This window comes from Haemaphysalis longicornis, unplaced genomic scaffold (genome assembly GCF_048455015.1).
Source record: "Haemaphysalis longicornis isolate Haplotype H1 unplaced genomic scaffold, Haemaphysalis longicornis Haplotype H1 scaffold_1, whole genome shotgun sequence".
NCBI classification, from domain to species: domain Eukaryota; kingdom Metazoa; phylum Arthropoda; class Arachnida; order Ixodida; family Ixodidae; genus Haemaphysalis; species Haemaphysalis longicornis.
In genome coordinates this window covers 479,146,247-479,170,359 of record NW_027526203.1, presented here as the reverse complement: position 1 = coordinate 479,170,359, position 24,113 = coordinate 479,146,247, and the positions used below count along the sequence as shown (strand labels likewise).

At 46.2% G+C, this 24,113-nt stretch overlaps 1 protein-coding gene across 3 annotated transcripts in view; it reads right to left on the bottom strand.

Moving 5' to 3' along the window:
* The window catches only part of LOC144173767 (uncharacterized), a 78,975-nt gene that overhangs the window by 42,735 nt on the left and 12,127 nt on the right, over positions 1–24,113 (bottom strand). Inside the window, exon 1 of one of the 3 annotated variants that reach the window (XM_077702041.1) lies at positions 12,268–12,402. The exons of the other annotated variants lie outside the window; for them this stretch is intronic. Coding sequence (XP_077558167.1) covers positions 12,268–12,305 — 38 coding nt within the window. The 5' untranslated portion in view covers positions 12,306–12,402. Of the gene's footprint in view, positions 1–12,267; positions 12,403–24,113 lie in introns of those variants that run through there. 3 annotated transcript variants of the gene reach the window in all.

Here is a 24,113-nt window from a genome sequence, read left to right as displayed (position 1 = left end):
CCGTGAAGTTAAAGGTTTTATGCAATTAGGAAGTATTAATTTTGTTTTCCCTACAAGACAGTTGTGAAGAAACCCAAGACGACTAACTTTCCGGCGAGCCTCGAGAGTCGGTACATTGTACTTCTGCATCAGTAAGGATGGCGAATCATGCCTTCAATATCTACCAAAAATAAATCTCATTGCCTTTCTTTGAACTCTTTTGAGCTGCATAACATCCTTAAAATGGGGATCCCAAACCTCAGCAGCATACTCTACTCCAGTTTTGACCGAACACATGTATTTTAAGCCAACATCTTAGTACTAACAGAAGCATTCTTAAGTATTCTTTTAAGGAACCATAGCTTGCGCAGGGCTGATGAGGAAATATCCAAGATATGATCTGACCAAGTGAGCTTCCTTAAGAGTCACACCTAGGTACTTATATTGGGAAACTTCTAATACAGGCTGTTGATGTAGTAGATAAGAAAAAGAACTAGGACATTTTTTCCTTGTGACACGTAAAAGTACAGTTTTCTCCAAATTCAGCGCCATACCCAAACGCATACACCAATCATCAATTGCCAAGAGAGTTTTTTGCAACAAGAAATGATCATTTGTGGATGATATTTCTTTAAAACAGCACAATCATCCGCAAACATACTTATGGACACATCATGAGGCACTACATCCACAAAATCATTTGCATAAAGAAGCAGCAGCAGCGGACCTAAAACACTCACTCCCCTGTGGAATGCCCGACGTAACAGAAAGGGCACTAGACGTACAATGATCAATTTCTACTAACTGCTTTCTATCGGCTAGATACGAGGCAATCCACCGAATTATGTACAAAGGTAACCCTACACTCTCTAATTTATACAATAGTTTTTCATGAGGCACTCTATCCAAGGCTTTCGATAAGTCTAAAAACAGAATGTCAATTTGACCGGACTGATCAAGTACACTCGATATCGTGTACCGTCGAAATAAGCTGCATGGTTGTAGATAGGCTCCTTCGAAAGCCGTGCTGATGGGGGGACAAAATATTGCTTTTAGTAACGAATTCCTGAATAAAAGTCACGACTACGTGTTCCAAAAGCTTGCAACAGGAACTAATTACTGAGACCGGACGGTAATTTTTAGGAAGTAGCCGGTCACCGGTTTTATGGACGGGCGCCTCGCGGGCTATTCGCCAGTCAGCTGGTACGTCACCAGAAGTACTTTGAAAAGTTAAACAATGCGATCAAAAAAATTGAGATTTGTTGTGCGTAACGTCTTAAAAAGGAATTTTACAGTCCGTCAGGGCCAGTGGACTTCTTATTATCTAGCTTCAATAACATGGCCAGAACCCCCTCACTAGTTATATCAAACTCGTTTTCGGATACAGGAGAAACATTTGGCAGGTTATATTCGTCATGATTGGAAAAAAACAGATTGAAAGTACTGATTAAACGTGTCTGCAATAGAAGTTGGGTCATGCAGAATTTTATCATCAACTCTGAGTTTCTTAATTTCCTTCTTACTTTGACTGAGGTAGAGCCAGAACTTTCAAGGGTCATTTTTAATTATTTCGGCAGTATTGGTGCTAAAAGAATTGTTTCTCGCTTGCTTAACTTTACTTTGCAGATCATGCTTTAGCGCCATAAGTAAGTGCTTTCGCACGTCGTTTGCAAGTCAGTCACATCACGGCCGCTCGATAGAAAGGAGGTTTCCATCGAGCCTCCGTGGTCACATGCGCGAGTTCGATTCCTGGAGAGGCAACTTTTTAAGGTATCGACACTTCTTTTTCCAAGTGATCGGGGACAAAACTCGCGATTAGTGTCAAATCGCGCAAGGATCTTTATCCAGCACAACCGTGCCACACCCCTAATTTTGACCTTTAAACATCAACATTGCTTTCACTCTGCTTAAAATCCAAGTTTTGCGCGCAGCATTTTCTACATCTACCTGCCTACACAATGATGACAACTGCGCAAACACACACACTAAGAAAAGAAAAAAACAGACGGGGCACTGACTCGCAACTGAATTTTAATGTAGGGAAACAGCCGTACGTATACCTGTACGTCACCAAAAACATAAGTATAACAAGGGATAAAGCCACATTATAGACTTCTACGTCCAACGTGATACACGAGGCATTGACGCGCAATCCACATACGCAACTTCTCTCAGAGACCACGCCACAGAAGGACAACTAATCCACTTGTCACGCTGCTTGGCTATGAAATGGCCCTCAGTAACCTCTCGTGTAACTTTATCACGGTGCTTGACTAAAAATTGCTCTTGAAACCCGGAACGCCACCGCCCCGGTGGGTAAACGCGCGCCCATGCGCGCCAAGGGGTCGTTTTCCAAGGACCGTTCACACTCCCTTACACCAACATTAAAGAAGTACCGACACCAAATTTCCGTTTCTAAAAACTGATATGATTCGCTTCATAAAGCTGCCAAGTTGCCTTCCTACTATTATGGGCGCCAAACGTAGCTTGGAACCAATTTTAAAGGGATATTATTTCCGCAGTTTTGAGAGACCCGGCACTACCCTGCTCAGCCGCTCTGTGACGGAAGTACCGCCGGTGGAGGGGTGTGACGTAGACGCGTCCTGGCTGTCTAACCACCGCCACCTAGAGAAGGTCTTCAAGGCCGGGAGGCTGACTTCGGCCGCGCGAGCATGCTGGACAAGCAATGGGATTGCAGTGGTTTCCGCGGCAGCGGCCCGCTTTTCCCTTAACGAATTACTAGAAGGAGAAAAAGGAGGTATCACATAGACGAGTTTCTTTTTGAGTAGCAAAACTCAGGCTGGTTTATTTATTTGCCAGTGCCTGGAGTTTAGTTTTTCGAGACTGGTTCTTTTCGCTCCACACTTTTTTTATTGCGCTGCCGGCAGAGGTCCTTGGCAGGCTTGTACACATTACTGAAAAAAAGGAGCCGAATACAATTACAATTATTTCACTGTAAAAAGCAAACGATTGCAACAGCAGCCTCAGAAAGAGCAAACGAAAAATTACTCTAGAGTAATCAATTTCTCCTCATCTTACTTTTCATACAATCTTTTTTTTTTTTTTTTTGTTGCTTCTGGAACACATATATACACATTAAGCGGGACATAAATAAATAGCGAAGTGGCCAGTAAACCTAACTGAAAAAAATCGGTACCCGCATTTATGTACCTCAAATGTTTTATCAAAGTTTATTTTAGTCGTGCGCGCTACCGTGTCAAATTTCAAAGCATAACTCCGCTTCTGTGAGTAATAAGAAAAAAGACTTCTAAGTCGAGAAATATTGTAATGTGCAATTTTGTAATCGATAACACGAAAACCGTAATTGAATTACAAGGCTCGTCACTCCTAAAAGGGAGTAATTGAAGCATTACAAAATTACGTCGATTACAATTAGTTGTAATGCGTTACGTACAAGTGTGGTTCTTGAGCCCAAAATTTGATGCTACAACAAAGCACATGCTTCAAAACCAATTCACTTTTACGCGCTTGCTCGCACGCGTCGAAATCGCACGAGTATTCGTCGGGCAGCAGTTGTATCGTTAACACAGTTACGAGCTATCGCTGGTTGGTTACCCTTAAAAATTCCGCTCGTTTATAATGTTCCTGCATGACAACATATAGTTGTGGGCCAAACCGCTCACCCCTGTCAATGTCCTTAAAGATGCTACTAAGAATTTGTTGACGAAACCGTGCTGCTATACTAATGGCCAGAGCATCTTTGCAGCTTTCGCACTTCAGCATCTTCAGGGCAACGTCAACTGCGTAGCCTGCCGCGTAATCACTGGGACAAGCAAGTTACACTGCAGTCATCTGTGGCGCGTAGACGCTCAGCTCTGGCTTTATAACAACTAAGTATTTGACGTTGGGCATTTCATCATCAGTAGTGTGCAGAAAAATTATGCTGCCGTTGTTTTCGATAGCGAGCCAGAAAATAAACTGCAGGGTTCTGACGCACAGAACAAAATTATTTCCGCAACGAATCTTTCCCGCCTTTCCGGGAGAGCGGTTCGAGAAGCAATTTCTAATTGTCTTGGTTTTGCCCCAGGTTTCTCTCGTCTTCTGTTCGCCCAAGTAGCCCGGATATGACAGAGAAGCTGTGCTTAGCGAAGTCGTACTGACGTTCGTCATGTTACCTCGTCGACATGACTGGCTCCACACAATGTCGTCCGTGTTGAAATGTCCCTTGCACGCACAACAAAGAATGTGCACTAGCCTAAGTAGGCGTTACTTCAGCTACAGTATTTACTGCATGCAATTATAACACGCCAATTACATATCCTGCAATCAAGCCCGAATCTCAACGTTTAAATAGGTCCGAAAGACACCCCAAAATGCGCTTACCTTTGATTGTTCTGATATGGGCAAGTTATCCTTCGGGATGACCCGTATCGATCGTTGTCACGACGGCTCACTTTTAGAAAAGGTAAAAAATGTTCAAATGGACCTTTTTTCCAGTAGCGATCTGCGCATGCGCGGGCTGCCGGTGCGCCATTCTGGGCAGGCGCTCCCGGCAAAATAAACAAAAGGGCGCCCCTCAGCTTTCTGCTTTGGGAGCGGCTATGTGCTGTCAAGAGCTGCACGGTTTTATTTTTTCCCCTTCAGCAGCACCTGGTGGGTTCGTACGTGCACACAAAAAAAGCTGCCTAATGAGAGGGGCAACGGCGTTTGAGGCTGCCCACGCTGCGAGCACATGCCTGCCAGTGAGGGAGCACGGCCGCTCGATGGAAAATAGGTCCGGCCTGCCGAACGCGCCTCTCCGCCGGTGACGGCATTAGTTTCCCTTTCCGCCGCAGCGTCAATCGTGGCGCTAATCATCGGTGAAAGAAGAGCGGCGGCTGCTGGCCGCGGTCACGGTTTCAATGCGGTGTAAGTTGTGCATGACTGCACCGACGGCCGAAGTCAGCATCTTTATAATTTATAATATGCGGTGATACGTGAGGCGGAAACTCACAATATAGGCGTCACGGACTAACTAGTATTTCAGAAGTAGACACAGTGCTATATTTGTTTTCCTTTTAGCGCGCCGCATGCGACGTTAGCAGGTGGCGCATTGCTAACGCCGAGCGCAATAGGCGGATTTCTTTCTAAAGATTTTCCCCAGGCTTTCAGGAATAATATTTGGCGTGGCAAGCTAGTCTGAGCAACCACATTTGTTTATTACAAAACAGCTTACAACTTGCGCGTACGTAAAAATTACATAAACGTTTCATGCTGTGTCGTACACGCCCATTTCTCAATGCGCGTTTGACAAATGTGACTGGATATTTTCACACCTTGCTTTAACTGCGTCTTCAAAGAGAACTGGAATAATCTTAATACCTTTTAGGGTCTGTTGGTCCATTTGCTTTGGAAATATTGTTAGACTGCGCGTTAGGTTACAGGGTACACAAAATTATGGAGGACACACGAATGAAGTGGACAGAGCGAACGCAACTATGAACTGATTTATTGCACCAAGAACACTATTTACATGGGAACCAAAACACGGAAATGAGTACAGGATGCAGTTGGAATGCTGTAAAATTGCGGCAGTCGTTCTTTGATTTACACTAGTTGCACAACGTAATATACAGTTCGAAGGTAAATTAAACTGTATTAAATCAATGGGACATCAAAGGTAAATTTAATACAACATTTAAAGGGGGATTTACTGGGTTTGTCAGAAAATATGCAAGTCCGCTTCGCCTATGGTTAACCGGCAATCAGCTTTACAAGCGGAAAACTTTTGGCGAGAAATGTTTTCGCGAAAGATTCTCCAAAGAGCTATTAACGTCGCCAGCCCAGGTGGCAAGAAGCAGCCTCAATAGCTTTTTCAAGAACATTTCGCACAGCTCATGACAGTGGTACGGGTCCCTGTTGCTGGCGCACCACATCAGCGGACAGTCTGCGAGGTGTGGGAATACGGTGTTTGAAAGGAGCTTACAAATTTGTCCGCTGTGTCGAACTGCCTGTACAGCGCGATCCTCCTCGAACTTCTTCACTTGTTAGCGAAATTCGTCGCAGCGTTTTTGCAGCTTTTCGTTTAGTCTGTTTTCTTTTATATTACTGCGGCGGGCATTTCTCTTGGTGTTATCGAAAAAGCCGGTCAGATCGAACGAAGTCTGGCATTCTCGAGTCTCAAAATTACGTTGGCCGCATGATTGCATGTCCGTGAGAGAGTACAGCATTGGGTCTAACCTCTTTCGGTGAGTGCGGTTGACCTCTTTCTTCATTATCCGTTAGGCCGAGAATTGAACGCTCAATCGTTCCATTTTCTGCAACCATTGTGCTCACTTGCCCTTGATTGCGTACTTGAGATGCCGACGCACACGCCTCGGGCAGCGGCCGAACAAGCGCCCTCCTCCTTTTCGGGCTTCCCTGCAGCACGTACGTTGGCTACGACGGAAATCTTGTCGACACAGCTGTTGGCAGCAACAACTTGCGCTTCAATCCCACCGTGTAGTCATCCTCTTTGAAGTGCAGCGAGCAAACGACCGATCTGGAGCTTGGCTTCCATTGGCTGCCTCTGTTGATCCCTTGACGGGAGATGTGCAGCCCGGCGTCTCGGAGTCGTTCTTTGGTGGGAACTCGTGGCAGCAGACGCCCGGGGTTTTCGAGGAATTCGACTTGCAGCGCGGCACGCATCAGTTTTGGGCATTGCATAACCAGGAGCACACTAGTACGATATATTGCACGAGCAGTGCGCGGAATTCTGCGAAACGGAAAGCTCAAAGCGCTCACGCGAGCTTCAACATTCCCGCCGCTGCTGCTCTTCGCACCCAAACCGGAGCCTGCGCCGACACGTGGCACCCCACCGCGAGTACAAGCGGCAACCGTAAACTTCGCTTCCATGCCCTCGCCCGTCCCCGACGTGCGATGCTGCAAGCCGCATTTATCCGTCCAACCGTGTTGCTTGCCCGTGTTAATTACGATTCCACGCTCCTGAAGTTAACATGTACAGATTATTAAAACTGGAAGCTGAGCTAATTGGGTTCTGTTCATAATGAAAAATGACAAGCAGCGTAAATGCTAATCACGCAAAAATACACAAGTTCTCACTGCCAAGCAGTTCTTATTAAATCTATTAATATCCCACGCAAGCGGCCTATCAGACTTCACACATAAGATTTCACACATACGGGAAACTCGACCACACATGCTAAATCAAACCACGATTCAAACGAAATACGGAAAGAAGAAAGCAAATCACAAACACATTACCGATAGTACACAGGTGTTTCTCTCAGTCAAAGCAGCGCATCTACGTACGCAGCGCATCGTACGCAGCGCATCTAAGCATTTTACGTCCCTGTTTAACGAGTAAATATCCGGTTTACTAATAAATGTGACCTTCTACAATTTCTCGGCATTTGGGACATTTGGTTCGGAGTAAAATTACCGTGCCTGAATTCAAACATGAGACTGCCCTAGGGCTGCTGAGCCTGTGTTTGGCAAGGTTAAAACACGGCCGTTTTAAAATTGTCTTTCCATTAGCATGGTGAATGGCAGCAGTAATGGAGTTTTATTTTCTAGCACAAACGCGCTGCTGTGTTTAAACCGAATTAGCATTGTAACATGCTGTACAGTCATATTCCCGAACATCGCGGGAACTGGGTTGCGGGAGCGGCCGCAACGCACTCGTCTTTTTAAACCGCGAACAAGAATTACCGTCAACAAACAGATGAAATTCTTAGACATTGAAGACATATCTTTGCCGTAAATTGTGGTGTCATTATTTTCCAGATACGTGTGTTAGAACGCGAGTGAACGACGTTTAAAGTGACTATGATCGTCGATATTCCGTAGGCGCCCCGAAGCGAGGGCCGCGGGAGCCGTCACCGATGTGTGGCGCCCCCGCCGAAAGTGGCGGCGGCAACTGACAACTCCGCTGTCACGCGCCTGCCCATTGGCGGCGCGTGAATGGGCAGGCCGGACCTAGTTTCCATCGAGCGGCTGTGGAGGTAGTAACAAAAATGCAAAAAGTAAAGAAAAGGGGGCGCTTCGACCACTGCAGGTTAGTCGTCGGAACGTGCGCCTGCTACCGTGACATTCATATGAAAGGTGCGGATGACGGGTGGGTGCGGGAGGTACTTCAGGACCATGATATTTTGTGCACGAGTTCTCCGAAAGCCCGCCTTTCTGGGGGGCGTGCCTTACTGCCATTTTTAGTTAGCCGTGGCGGCCGCTAGGAGGACCGGTACTGGAAAAAGGTCCATTGGTCCCGAATCGTAGCTTCGTTGCAGCTAAGAATATAGCATTTACACGACATTTTCCACGGTGCACTTCACATCACATAGCACTTCACGTAGTACACACAACACACTCTCAGCGCTGACTATGAGTTTTAGCTAGCAGATTCGACTCTAAACGCGTGATGAAATAAGGAAAGACGCTCGGCATGCTCTCCCCGTCACCGACGCGAACTGTGCGTGTTCGTGCCTGGCGTGGTCAAACTCGTTCTCCCGCATTCACAAGTTCTGTTCAGTGACCCTTCCCCCCGCGGCGGCAGTCGTGCGGCGGGAGAAGCCAGCCCACTAACCCTGACGGCTGATGACGTACGTCCACAAGAAATCCGGCCTTGAAACCCTCTCTAGGTCTAACTCGGAGCAGCACCGACTATGATCTGTCCCTTCCCTCTCAGTAGGGTTGCGACCTGCCCGGTTTTGGACCGGCCCGACCGGCTTTTTAAAAAAAAACAGCGGGCCGGTTGCCGGTCCATACTTAACACCGGCCGTAATTGGCCGGTTTTCTGGCCCTCGTAACGTGATTATGTCCGCTTTGGCGTTTTATAAGCGTCAATTCAACAACTAAGTCGACAAATATGTGTCGACAAGCTGCGTAAAGACACGCGAGCAGAGAAAATACTCGGGCGAGCGGGCTACCTAAAGGCGAGGGGGACCTAACGGAGGAACAAACAACGAAATGCTGCCGCCGCGGGCAGCAACTGCGATTACTTTGCAGTGAAGTACATACACAGCAATAACCAAGCTCTCAATCGCTTTCAGTATAAACGTTACGTTGATTTCTCTCTAAGAAAACGCTACAATAAATGGCACTGCATGTCAAAAACATGGCATCTTTTTTTCAACACAAATCAAACATTCTGTATACAACGCCCCCCCCCCCCCCCCCCTTTCTTGAAGGGCCGGTTTTTTTTTTTTTTTTTCGGGGTAAGGTGGCAACCCTACCTCTGAGCGAGCATATTAGTCGGAACGAAACTAACAACACAAAGGAAACATTTGGTGGGGGTTGTGGTGTTTTTCGTCCTGTTTCGCCTCGCCGGCCTCATCTCTAGGCAGTTTCATACCGGCTGAATGCGGAGGAAATAATCTCTAATTGAGATAGGGGGGAAGCGGCGTCGTGAAAGGTTGCCTCCTGGCTTGAACAGAAAATGTGACGTCATGGCTGCCGTTGAGCCCCCGCGCTTGCTCCCCGGCTCTCAGCGGCCGAAACCGAAACTTATGCCATGAATGGCGCTGTAATTCATAATCTACAGCACTTAGTCCATTATTAACTCGTGAGTTATGTCTTATAGGGTAGCACGGACAATTCGAACCCAAAAAAACTAAGTGCACAAATGTGTCACTACTCCTTTAACGCATCTCTCCGTCTGGCCCACATACACTGCGTGACAGGAAAAAGGCCAATTGTACACACTTTTTTTGCACAGGGTACAAACTGTGACACGTGTTTGACGCCACAGTCTTCGTGAGGCAGCTTTTTCAAGAACTCAGCTGCTCTCTGCATTGCCGGGCAAATGCTCCTGCATCGTCGAGGAGTGCTGAAAACAACTGATACTGTACCGTGACGCCACTTTTCGCAGCCCGTGCGATATTTTATACACATAAGGCACAGCGACAGGCCTGTCACGTTTCGACACTTCAAGATGGGTGTTATTCTTTTTTTCTTTTACATACCGCAACACTTTTTCACACCATTGCGACGCCGCATGTTCTGGATACCAGGCAAGTTTTAACCTGTCTAACCTTTCACAGACTCGACGACACAGCATTGTGACAGGATTTTGTTGCGGTGTCTACATAAAGGCATGTCATGTTTCCCGTTGAAGTCTGAATAATCTGGCTTTATCCCTTTGTGCTTATGTTTTCGGTGATGTAGTACAAGTACGGATGTTTCCCTTCATTAAAATTCAGTTGCGAATCAGTGCCATGTCTGTTTTTTTCTTCTTCGTCTTCCTTTGCGCTGTTGTCATTATGAGCGTACAATAACTCACCCAGTTTGCTACACTGCCTGCACAACGTGCAACTACATTTCGGCAGCGGTGCCGAAGCAACGCGACCCAGTGGTGCGCTGGCAAGTTTCCAAAGAAAGCTGCTTGCAAAATGTGCCCCCAAAAGCATTCATGCCAAACTACATGCATGCCTTTCAAAACGAACCCAATACCCTTGAAGAGAATGTCGCCCCCCACAGCGCTGCACAACCTCCGCCATGGCTTCCCACCAAACAAACCCTCTTCCTCCCGTTTCGTAACGCAAGGCCACTGACCTGTCCTTCCTTCAAGATTTTTTTTATTCATTCATCCACGACTCAAAGTTGAATTTTGCTTGCATAAAATAAACATAGTGTGCGGCAAGCTCGTTGTAGGGCAGACCACTAATCACCACTTCGTGGACACTGGAAAGAGCCGTTTGAAGCTTCTGAGCTGAAGCCTCACTCCATTCGCTCGATGCCGGAAAGGTCGTCCGAGGCACCACCGTCATGTGCACTCCCACAGCTATCGTCGCCTTCCTCACCGAGGCTGATGGTGATTGGCTCCACATGGTCGCCAAAGCCACGCGCCTATCGGCCTCTGTCCTCGATGCCGATGACGTGCTCAACAGCCTTCGTCCAGTTCTCCGGAGAAACATTCTCAGCTGCTGGGATGAGGAGCTTCCGAACGCTGTCAATCTTGAAGTCAGTGTTCAGCCTAGCTACGTCACCTTTCATCTGCGCCAAGAGCAGCTCGATGGGGTTAAACTCGCAGTGGTATGAAAGCGACCCCAGAACGACGCACCCAGCCTTTTCTACCGCGGCATCAACACTGAACTTCACAAACTGGTCTTTCAACGGTGCCCCCAGTTCAAAGCTGCTTCTTTGTCATCGTTGCCTCACACGGGACACCTTTTCATGTCAGCCAGGCTAGTATTCCAGGCTTGCGTGAGGACATGGACGGGACAGTCTCCAGGCGCCTGGAGTGGTAGGATGCGTTGACCATCGCGACAACACTCCTCAGAACAGAGTCAAACCAAGCCTCGAATGCTCGCCTTCCATACCCTCGTGATAGCCTTCCGACTTCGTTCCTTTGAAGACGGAGAAAGAGAGCCGTCAATAAAGCCGTCCTCGTTGCTGGTTGCTGGTTGGGGTGACTACCAGCAGCGCACCCTTTCCGGGTGGCAGTTTGAGTCCAGTCGTCAAACCACGAGGATAGCGTCCTGGAGCGATTTCACTGTCTCGTCCCTCTAATCCTTCGTCACGGTGCGGCCAGCGTTTACCCAAATTTCGTCCGTGTAGAACATCTTGCGGTGCTGCTACCTGTACTGACGAAGATACTTTTGCCACCAATTCAGCACGACCTTACGCTCGATCATCATCGAGTTTCGTTCGCGTTTCTCGAAGACGAAGCCGATGTCGTTCAGGAGGCAGCAGATAGTCCACGTTCGAAGGCTGGGGAGATGCACACTCCGAAATTCTTCTGCAATCTTGTGCGCAGTAGGAGGCTCGTTGCGCCGGAAGAGACCGTGCACAATGTTTCTCAGCGCGCACAAAGTGAAGCCGTCATACTTCGCACTGCGGCGACTGCGGTTTTCCCCACCGGGACTTTTCCGGGGTGTCCGCTTTCCATCCATCGCCTTCGCTTTTGATTTGATGTCTAAAATCTTCAGGAAACTGACACCGGTGTACTCACTTGTCGTGTGGAAGTTTCTGTCGCGCCGACGCACGGGTGCACCTCTCGCAGCATCATGTAGACGTTCAAAATTTTGAACGTCTACATGATGCTGCGACAAAGAACAATGCCGCTGCAGTTCTTCTTGTACAGGTGCTTCGGCGCTGATGGGCTCTTCGGGTGAGATGAACTCGCCCCGGACCGCGAACGCCACGAAAAATCTGGAGTCGATGAAACAGTAACAAATGCGGCTGCAGCTGGAACTGCGTAGTCATGCTCCGCCAAAAACTCAACCTCATACGAGACGTCCATGTTGGAGAACGAGATGGAGGAAAATGTGCGGACAAAAATACAATGCGCGAAGCCAAAAAGACTCAATACGATAATACTTCGTAATTTCAAAGCTAGTGGATCATGCTTACCTGTGTGGCGAAGTGAACCGAACAGCAACGCTGACCATGTCTGTCCGTTTCGTTATCCATGAAATCCTGCTTGGTGGCGTCTTCTTCGAGCCAGCCTGTCACAAGCCCGTCATCTTACCTACGCCTGCCTCGTCACCAACTACTGCACTGCCCCACGAACCAGAACCAAGGCACGTGTTGTACAGTCTGCATCCCGTCGACCGCCCCGTGGCGTTATTCTCTTTGACGTCATCGTCGGCGAAGAGTATAATCAGCGGCCCGCAACGGTTGAGTATAATCAGCGGCCCGCAACGGTTCCACTTCAGTGGGCATGGCGAAGTGAACCGAACAGCAACGCTGACCATATCTGTCCGTTTCGTTATCCTTGTTAGTAACGAATGTAGCTCGGTACGATCAAGTAATAGGTATCTTCTTGTTGTGCCATGCCCACACACTTGCATATGCATTATGTATGACTGTTTCCATGTCTGCAAGCTCATTCTTTGCGGAGACGTCGAAATAAACCCCGGTCCTGACGTAAAAGAAATGCTCATCAAAATCTTGGAGCAACAGGATATCATCTTGAAAAATATAACTGAGTTGAAGAGCGAACAGACATCCCAAAAGCATTTATATCCGGTAACATTTCTGACCTCGAAAACCCCGTCACAGTAATGATCCAATCAACAAGTAAAATTGATCAAGTTGATTGAAATTTAAACCAACTAAAATCTTCCGTAGCTGACACGTCAGTAAAGCTTGTCGATATCGAAGACCATAGCCGCCGTTCCAATCTAGTCATATGAGATTTCGGCGCACGTTAAAGATCCCCAGGTGGTCAAAATTAATCCGGAGTCCTTCACTACGGCGCGCCTCATCGCCTGCGTTGCGTCGGCGCGTTAAACCCTACAACCAATCAATCAATCTAGTCATATATGGCCACGCGGAAAAAGTAAATAAAACGGAAGATGCATTTATATCCGGTAAAATTTCTGACTTCGAAAACCCCGTCACAGTAATGATCCAATCAACAAGTAAAATTGATCAGGTTGATTCAAATTTAAACCAACTAAAATCTTCCGTAGCTGACACGTCAGTAAAGCTTGTCGATATCGAAGACCATAGCCGCCGTTCCAATCTAGTCATATGAGATTTCGGCGCACGTTAAAGATCCCCAGGTAGTCAAAATTAATCCCGAGTCCTCCACTACGGCACGCCTCATCGCCTGCGTTGCGTCGGCGCGTTAAACCCTACAACCAATCAATCAATCTAGTCATATATGGCCACGCGGAAAAAGTAAATAAAACGGAAGATGACTTAAAGAATGAGGTAGTGAACGAACTGTTTGGCAAAAAACTTCAAGTTAAGTGCAGTTCAATTTGCCGCATACACAGACTTGAAAGAAAAGCTGGCAACCGTCCCGTAATTTTGTACCTTCAGGATTATAATGAGACGCAAGAAATACAAAAGAACGCGAAGAAGCTTAAAGGTACGGATTTTTTAATTCAAAACGATTACTCTCGCTGCACGCTCCGTAGGCGTAAACTGTTATGGGACAGTGCCAAGATAGATAAAGCGAATGGAAAGAAACCGTATCTCTTGCATGATAAGCTGCGGATCGATGACGACACGTATATGTGGGGTGATAGCAGTAACAGGCGCGTGAAAGTTCAAACGATCACTCCTCCTAATTTAGCAACTACATTGCAGCCCGCAGCAACATCACGACCAAATACTTCTCGGCTAAATAAAACCTTGCGCCTTATTAATATCAACGTTCGAAGCATTCTTAATAAAACGATTGAACTCGAAAATACACTGTTAACATACTGTCCCACATCACCGTTTAGTCACGGAAACGTGGCTTCGCGAAGGCATCGATGATACCGAAATTGTTCCCCAAAATTTTAAAATATATAGAAGAGATAGGTCGACACGTGGAGGAGGCGTCGCTGTCATTTTCATCGCCCACGTAACCGTTACCCCTTTAGAACAAATAGAAGACCATGAAAGCTTATGTCTGAAATTAAACATCTTTGGAAATTCCTTTATTTTAGTTGCCGTTTACCGCCCTCCTTCTTCTGGTGCCGATTTTCTTAGCAAACTCTACAACTTTTCTGTCAAATACTCTGAATGCCGTATTATAATTGCCGGGGATTTCAATCTACCGAACATTAATTGGTCCAAATTAAGTTCCCCATCTTCCAGTGATCAGATTGTCTTGGATATGATGTTAGCGTGTGATCTGGACCAAGCAGTGAGCATGCCAACACGCATACAGGAGCAGACAGCATCGATTCTTGACCTGTATTCCACAGCAAATGCCTTTCTGATGTGCATGTATTTGTTGATGATGATCTGTCTGACCACAAGCTAGTCCTCTTTAAATGCAGTGTAGTCAATCAACCTGAAAAAATGCCTGTAAAGCAAAGAGTGTTTAAAAACTTTTGTAAAGCAAATGATGAATCAATTCTTGATTACCTTGATTTAGCCTTTGATCGCTTTACCGGTGTTGATGTCAACTGTCTTTGGAGGACTTTCCGGTCACTCTGTTGCTATTGCCTCGAAACATTCATCCCGAACAAACCTAAAAACAACCCTCCAAAAATCCGTGGATGACAAGGGAAATTATTCATATAGCACGGAAAATTAAGCGCATGAGAAAACGAAAGTCACAAGGTCCCTTGTTTCAAAAATTAAAAGGAACCCTTTCAGAAAAAAATACGGTCTAGCCAGCACGCATTCTATTCATTCAGTAAAATTGCCGAAATTCCTTAACAGCGATCCAGCCAAGTTTTGGTGCCACATAAAGACTAATAAACAAAAAAATGCAAACTGCATTTTGCTCGGTGATCAAATCATTCGAGATGAGAAAGTAATAGCGACAGACTTCAACCGGTACTTTCACTCCATTTTTTCAAACCCATGCGTGTTCGATAATGCCAGTGGAAACTGCGCAGAAGTCGACCCCGACTTCATAACATTCGAGGGTATCTTTCATATGCTTCTGAACATTAAAACAAAATTTTCTTGTGGTCCGGACGACATACCAAATGTATTTTACGTCGTTACGCTGAATCTCTTTCCCGCTTTCTTGTTATAATATTTCGCTTATCCTTATCACAAGGCATTGTACCCTCAGATTGGCGCATCGCTCGAGTAATACCAGTACTTAAAAAAATAAATAATATCCTCATAACCAATTACAGGCCGATATCCCTTACAAGCACGTGTTGTAAACTGCTGGAACCCATCATTTCAAATTACATGATAATTTTTTTCGACGCGCGAAATGTTCGATCGCCATTCCAACACGGATTCCGTAAAGGTCTCTCTACAACTACCCAATTAATTTCTTGTGTCCATTCATCCACCTCGGTAATAGATAAATCAGGCCAAACCGATGTAATTTTCCTTGACTTCAGCAAGGCATTTGATTCGATACCGCACTCTAAACTAATTCACAAACTTAAAGGAGTGCTGACACGAAATTTCTCGCTTTCACTTTTTATGCTGTAAAGATACCTATTGACCCAGTAATTACGAAAATCGAACCGAAAGCCGTCAGCCGCCAACACAGAATTAATTATACACGTTTATTGCAACCAGTTTCAAATTCGGTCGCCGCGCGGGAAAATGGCCGTTCGAAGGCCAGCCTGCAAGCGGGCCAGTCTGACGTCACGGTCTCACCCGTGACGTCAGGGACGTTCGCCGCATCGTCTGCTACGATTGCACATGGTCAGCACTCGCCCGAGCAGTCGACATGTCGTCTGAATCGTCAGACTCGGATGAGTCGCTTCCACCCGACAGACAGAGCAACTTTATTTGGCCAGGCGATTAGGCCGGCGATGTCTTCGCCGTCGTCCGTTTTTTAATATCAATGCGGCTCGAACCGGCGCAGACCGTGATAGCAACAGCTTGTCGCCACTCTTATAATCAATCTGATCACGAAAAAGAAGCTCCACATGCGAGAAAGTAGATGTTAGTGTGGTGAAAAATGGTGCTAGGGGTTGTTATCAGCGCTGAATTTAAAAGCGGCGTTCAAATATTTGCCGCGATGGTAATCCTACGCTGACCGGCAGCGGAGGTTCGGCGCTCCGACCCAGCACTGCCGGCTCAGCGGTGCGGCGAGCGGCCGAAAGATGGCGCCACCTGCGCGCTAGAATCAAAACAGGCCGCGGAAGATGTCTTGGCCACCGATCGCTGAAACGGCAATTATCGCCAAAATAAAGCTCAGTATGCGAAAAAGGGGATGGTAGTGTGGTGAAAAGTTGTGTAAGGGATGGTCATTCGCAGTTGTACAGATACCGGCGATCAAATATTCGCCACGATACTAAGCCTGAAGTTCCCAACACCTATTAACTCTATGCCAACGCCCAAGCTGACTCGAGCAACGCCGAGCCCGCTGGCTTGGGCGACAGTTCTTGCGGCCGCCGCCGCGCACGAACTCAGTCCACGTTTAGAGCTGCATGTCGTCCCGTGGAAAATAATGCATCTTTGCGTCGTCGTCGGTTTGCTTGGACAGGCTTCCACGAGCAGTATTTCGCATTCCGCGAGCTTGTCATAGCACCGCCCGTTCTACATGGGGCGAATTTCGCGTGCGAATTCGCAGTTGCGGCGCCGCCCGTGCGCCGAAACGATTTATTTTTCTATTTTCACTGCTGCGACATATTGCCAAATGCTAAGCGGCGTTCACAAGAGAAGTTCGACTCTTGCAAACATTTGGAAATTCGCCACAGCAACGAGAATAGATCGTTTTGGTGCACGAGCAGCGCCGCTACTGCGAATTCGCAAGCGAAATTCGCCCCATGTAGAACGGGCTTTTAGGCGAGCTCAGCGACGAGCACCGCCGCGTCGCCTCGTCGCCGCAGTGCGCGTCAGCGCGGTGCCGGCACCGCGCAGTTTTCGGCACCCAGTGCAAGGGAACACCATGCGCCAGCCACGAACTGAAGAGCAAAGACGTCGAACACGCAAAGTGCGCAAAGTTTACAAGCATTGCTCACACAGCTACACCCGTACGTCTCCTGCCCAAACGAATACCACCGACAACAGCAGCGCAGGATATCGTTTCCGGTTCCGAAAACGATTATATGACGTCACCCTGAACCGGCCAGACACGCCGGCCGATGTTTCGTCACGCCGAAAGCGATTTCGCTAGTGCTGCCGCTTTGTGGAAGCTCGCGGCCGGGACAATCAAAATCGATTTTAGATGTGATTCCGGCCTCGGATCGCTGCAAAAATTTCTGTGAGGCATCTGTACAAACTGATGAAGCCAATTATATCATTTTTTAAGCGTCAAAATTTGGTGTCAGCACTCCTTTAATTTGATAGGTTTCCCCTCCACAATTGTTAAATAGGTTGCATCGTACTTAAGTTCACGTACACAGTTTGTTGACATAAACGGTGTTTATTCTAACCCTCTCCCTGTTAACTCCGATGTTCCCCAGGGAAGTGTCCTTGGGCGTCTGCTTTTTCTTATTTATATTAATGATATTACAACATGTGCTAAACAAGGTGTATAAATCCGCTTATTTGCTGGTGATTGTCTTTTATTCCGTTCAGTTAATTCATTAACTGATCAGATAATGCTGCACCAATCTGTCGAAGCCATAGCTACGTGGTGTGACCGCTGGGGAATGAATGTAAACACTCATAAAGCTATGTTCATGCCCATCACTAACAGGAAACAGCCATTTATTGACCCGTACAGTATAAAAGGAACCCCCATTTTACTAACATAAAGTTTCAAATATCTTGGCGTAACAATCACCGGAAAACTAACTTGGTCTTCTCACATTGAAAAGATTTGTTCATCCGCACGTAGGAAATTAGGCATGCTAAGGCATAAACACAAAAGTTCTCCTCGCAGTACTAAACTGGTAGCATACAATACAATAATGAGGTCTGGTTTGGAATATGCATGTGAGGTGTGGGATCTGCATACTAAAAAAGATATTAACAATGTAGAGAAAATCCAAAGGTTAGCCGTCCGTTTTATTTTCAACCGATATCGCCAGTCTGATTCCCCAACTGAACGAATGCATGATAAAAAATTTAAACTTTAGAATGTCACTGGAAAACAGCAAGACTAAAATTTCTTTTCTATCTATCCAGCAAAAAAAAACTGTACTAGACCTATCAAACATTCTTGTTCCGTTATCTTCGCGTACAACTAGACGATATCATTCACAAAACTTCACTCCTATCTTTGCTCGAACTAACAATTTAAAATATTCTTTCTTTCCTCGCACAATAACAGAATGAAGCGAACTACCACATCACATTTTTGAATCTGGAAACGTGTTAAGGTGTATTGAAATTTTTTTTGAAGTGGCTTAGATCATGTACCGTAATATGTTGTATATTTACTTGTTAGTTCGTGCCACCTGTTTTGTTTCCTTTTTTGGTCATGTTCTCGTATTGTACCACCCCCACTCCTGCCTGGGCTATTCTTAGCCTGCAGTATTTTCCAAATAACTAAATAAACACGTAAGCCATAAATAGTAAACTGAAGTTTGTTATATTTTCTTTTTAAGGGTTGTTTCGTCATTTTTACCCCCGGTTTGACTGGGAATGACAATTTTTTATGATATTTTACGTTTTGGTAGACTCACTGTAAACAATTTCTCTAAATTTACAGAGTCTTTACATACAATGTCTGTTGCCGTACAGAAATTTTCTGCGATGGTTAGTGAACAGAAACCTGTTAACAGAAAAAATACAAATTTTCTGTTATTTCCTCGTCTTGACCAATAACAGGCGTGAAATCATGAAAATATTTGACTATTAATTTGCATAAAATAGAATAAATATCAATGTTTTTTTAAGTTTTACAAGGATTTACTAAACAATTAAAACAGCGCCCAGCCGACGTAGTTTTGTTGCGGTCCTGCAATTTTAAAACGCGGCCCTTTGCAAATGGCCACCCTGTGGGTACCAGCACGTACACTCTAACATCACAAAGAAACAGCGGCGGGCTTTCCTCTTCAATTTTTAAAGCAAAGCTTTATTACTTTCGTGCAGTGGTTTGGGGAGGACGCGCAATTTAGACACGCACCCTTCGAAGCGCATCGCGTGCTTCGCCGGGCCCGCTTTCAACGCTGCGCACAAGGCCTCATTTTCAGTCGTTCTGCACATATGAGCAGCGGCCGCCGCCGCGCTAGTGACCGATCAGCTGATCAGCAGCCGACCACCCCCGCAGCATGGCATACTTGCGCCGCTAGGTCGTCTCGAGCTACCTGACTCGTCTCGCGGCCGGCGAAGAGGAATGGCGCATTTGCCGTGAATGAACGCCGCGTTCGCCGGGCCTCCTTCTGTGAGCGTTGCACAGGACCAAACGGCTTTGAGCTGTGGTCGGCAATACGGCCACATCAAAGGTTAACCAAGACTCAGCCGGGCGGACAAAGCCAAGCTTTCGCTTTGCGTATCCAGGGTTAGCTGAGTTAGGCCTCTTCTAACGGTGAGTATGAATTTCTACTATGTCTGTGGAGGCGGAGCCTTGTTGCTATTTATGCCTCTCTATTTCGTGCCTGCACTGTTTGTTCGCTTGTTGGATGGAAATAGATTCTTATGAAGCGCGCGCCCCGTACCGCAACGATACGTCGTCTCGCGCGAGAAGAGCTTTGTGCCGTGCCTCAATTTGGACGCTCGCCCTAACACGAGTTTTTTTAGATGCGACGCTGAGAGCAGCATCTCTTGCCGGCGGCCCTGTCCTTCCTGCGTCGTCATTGTCCGCGTCCGCACAGCTGCGTCTCTCCTCCGCTCACCCCTCTCCTCTCGCCGTGATAGCGCGCCCTCTCCCCCAACATTTGTGGCGCGCGCATTGCTGCGCGCTCTCTCACTCCGCCGGTGGGCGGCGCTGCGCGCGGCGCAAGCGCGCTGTGCGCATGTGCAGCGCCCTTTCTCTCCGCGGTCTCCTCTCCTTCGGGCGCGCTGCGCATATAAGCGGAGTGCCGCGCTCCGGCCGGTCTCTCAGTCGACGGTCGTCCGCGCTATGCTTGCTCTCTCTCTCTCTCTCTCTCTCTCTCTCGCATTACCCGACGATTGCTCACGCAATTCGAGTAATCGACCCAACGGAAACGCACTATGGAACCCCCTTCAGCGTCGCATCACACCAGGGTTCCCGCGAGGGGAGGTGGGCGTAATTTTTTTTAAAGACGATAGTCTTTCTTGGGCTACTTAAACCCAGAAATTTTGGTCTGTCTGTATGTCTGTCTGTCCGTCTGTCTGTCTGTGACTCGATTCAGCCACCCAGCCAAAGTAAAACAATGCCTGCGCAATAGTCTTATATAGTCACAGCTAAATGTGCCCATGTAAGTCCGGTGTAATGTTCATACTTGTCAATATTGTTGAAGAAGAACAAGACATTACGCATATATAAGACAACAAATTAATGCAGAAATGATATTTGCAGCGTTCCTTTATAAAAAATTGTACAAGTTTGATTTTGGCAAAATTAAATACTTCATCAACTGAAGAAAAAAATTATCACTCCGCTGTCGCCTACTGTCGCCCGCGCCATATAGCTTCTGGCGGCATTTGAAGAAACCAAGTGGCAAGAGTTACGAAAAGTTCCACTAGATAGGTTCCACGTTCTGCTTGGAACGCACGTGGACTAGGGAAACGCGGTTCTATAAACGTTGAAGTAGGGCGCCTCGATTCACACCCGTCTTTGCCGTGCGGCAGCGTTGGCATCGAGACACCCGGTTTGGAGAAGTGGAACGCGGGAAATTTAAAATGATTTAAGCAAACCTTTGGCGTCTTTACCTTGGGAGGAGCGCGACGCAACAGGAACAACATGAGAGGTGAGCGGGAAAGCGAAGGGAGGTATTTACTTGACAAAAGTCGTTAAAGACTATCGTCTTTTGACGACATTTGCAACGAAAGGAGCAGATACACGGCCAATTTTTTTTTTTTTTGTGGACAATGTTATACGCACGACGCGGCCGCCGTGCTCTTCTTTCCCTTTCTATTTAGTCGTTGTACTGCGATGCTCCGTTGACCGCGGCTCAACGCTGCCACGCGCGTTGAACCGCCACATAGGCGGTGTCTTTTTTTTTTAGCAACCCACGCTGCCACCACATAGGCAGTGTCTAGCGTGGGTTGCTAAAGTTCCGTTCAGACGGAATGAAATTCAGGCTGATTAAATGCCATTTTCGCCCTGGAGTTTGGTGTAGAGGTTACGTCTATGCTCACAGAAGTAATCACAGGTTCAAGTCTGCCCAAGCTTCCTCTTTTTTATTTCTTTTTTTTTTGTGTGGCTGTGTCTGGCCTTTTTGAATAGCTGTAGCTACACTTCACGCCCCGGTTTACAATTCACATGGGGAGAGCAATAGGCCTTGATTTTTATTGAACCGGCCGAACCGCTCCCGCTCACTGAAGCCAAGGCTGATGTAGCCATTGATAGTTACGTAGGATAATATACAAATATTAATATTGATTAATAATTAACAGTGACTCTGGCTAGTCACTGAGCAGACGCGGTTTGGCCGGTTGGGAAAAAAATCAAGGTTGACTGCCCCCGCTGCGTATTGTAAAGCGGGCAGTGAACAAATACAGTGAAGGGTGTTTATTCACCACCTTGCAATGTTCATAGCCTGCTGTATGTATATATTCCTTGCCTGTGTTCAATTGGTACATCAGTGGCACAAGAAAACGGAATGCAGGAACGAAACCTAAGTCTAGCTTAACACTTAATTTTAAACAACTGGAAGCTCATAGTTATTACAGCATGCTAACATACATAAAACCCTGCAAACGATGTTGTTTCGTTGGTGCCCATGTATTTTATATGTGGAACGTATGTTATTCTTGTTGCAGGGTAGTTGCAGCCACTAACCCGTTCATGGAAGCGAAGGTGGAGAAGTCAAAGCAAAAGCAGCATTTCCTGTTTCCAAAGGTCGCATCTCTGATCACTGTGTTGGAAGTAGCCCCCCTCCACTTTCCCTGAGCAGCAGTGAAGATGTTTCTGACTGAAGCGCCTTGCACCAAACGTTCCGCATCCTTAGTTACTCTGCTATTATATGAATTGAGATTTAAATGTTCTCTGCCTTCCTTTGTGATTTCATTAGGGTGGAAGAAAATATATGTTCCTAGTCTCACAACACTTCCTCTCTCATTTTTGATTACCATCTTACTTGCGTTCTGTTGCATTTTTCTGCTTCCAGAAAGCAGTAAAAATGTCTGATTTTGTTCATTGATTTTCTTTTTTTAGAAGTAGAAAAAAAATATTCTCGTAGTCTTATTGGAGTTCCCACCGTAGTAGTATTGTACTGTAGTAGTACAAGATATGAACGTTTTGTAGCGTAATGCACTGCAGGAGAGATGTCCTCTGTTTAACGTCACTTATGTGTGCCAGAAGTCTCACCCTTCATCACTGTGCTTGCTGCAAGATTGCGTTCTGTATATAGTTTGTTTTACCTCAGTGGCGTGTTTGCATGCATTTGTGAAAGTTGAAAAAAAAAGTGATATTCCCAGTCTAACAGCGCTTCTGTCACTGACAGTCTCCTTTTGTTCTCTGTGCCACAATATAATGAAATGTGATTTTGTTTTCATACTCATAGATCCTCATATTTGATATATTGTTGATACTTTGTTTGAAATTTAGTTAATTCATGGTAGCAATAGCCTTCAGTTCGGCAGAAAAATAAATTATCTCAGTGATACTTTCACCCTGCTCTCTTGTGTGCCTGAGTGGTCGCTTTATGCTATATACGGCACTCCAGTAGTTGTGTTGGCAGTTTCAAACGATATGATACAGGATGATGTTTTCTTTTCAAGGTATGATTATTCTAACCCATGAAGCATAAAGCCTCGAAGTCAACTGCAGTATTTCCAAGATGTGAAAAAGTAACAGAAAATGTATTTTACGAAGGACCATAACAGAAATTGTGTCGAGGTGCTGAATACTTTTGCTTGGACTTATTTTGACAGAGATTGGTGTCAAAATGAGTCAAAGCAAGACAATTTAACCGGAAACGTGGAACAGTACATTGTTATAATTTCGGTAAGAAAAAATGATGTATGCGCAACACAAATAGGCTGTAAAAAACCTGACAGTGAAACACAGAAGGTTAACAGATTTTCTGTGGAGAAAAACAACATTAAATAACAGAACAATTTTGTAAGAATGTAGAAAACTAAAAACCGAAAACAGAGAACTGACATTTTCTGTAGTGAAAAACAGAAAATGCTTGTAAAATAACAAACATAAAAAAGTTGCAGTAGACTTCTACGGTTAGCTCTTAAGATGTACGACGCGATAGCATTACTTCGACGTCAATGGAGCGTTTGGGGACGGAGTTCGTGTATTTAGCATTCTTCCCAAGCACTGACCTAAAGTGAAGAGAGCTAGACTAGGGGCAACGAAAGGCAGAGGTCATGTGCGCTTGTGTAGCTGAAGATGCCGCATGTAAGGTTTCGGCCGCGGGGTGTTGAACGCTTAAAATCGAGAAGGCGACAATGTCAGTGTTTGAAAGTTTTACTCTCTAGCGTCTTGGCCAGCCTTACATTTTTAGGGGTTTTTTTTTGCTAAGAGGGAGGGAGGCAGAGAAAATACTTGTATTGAGTAAGGTATATGGGGGCTTGAGCCGGATTGTAAGGGCTCAAGGGTAGAACCCGAAGTCGAGTGCCCGAGATGCGGCAGCTCCTTGCTTTCTCAGTGAGCTCACGCTAACCTTCTGGTAACGAGCTGGTCAGGGATGCCTGATGATGTGTAATGTTTCAGTTGTTATCCCCTGCATATCTCGCTATGTGGCCCGGTTACGTGCACGAGGTGGATGTCTCTCGTATTTCAAGGTAATATCAGACGTTTTCTATAAAATATCTAGATGTGTGAATTTTTGTGTTGGTTTTTATACTGCGGAGAG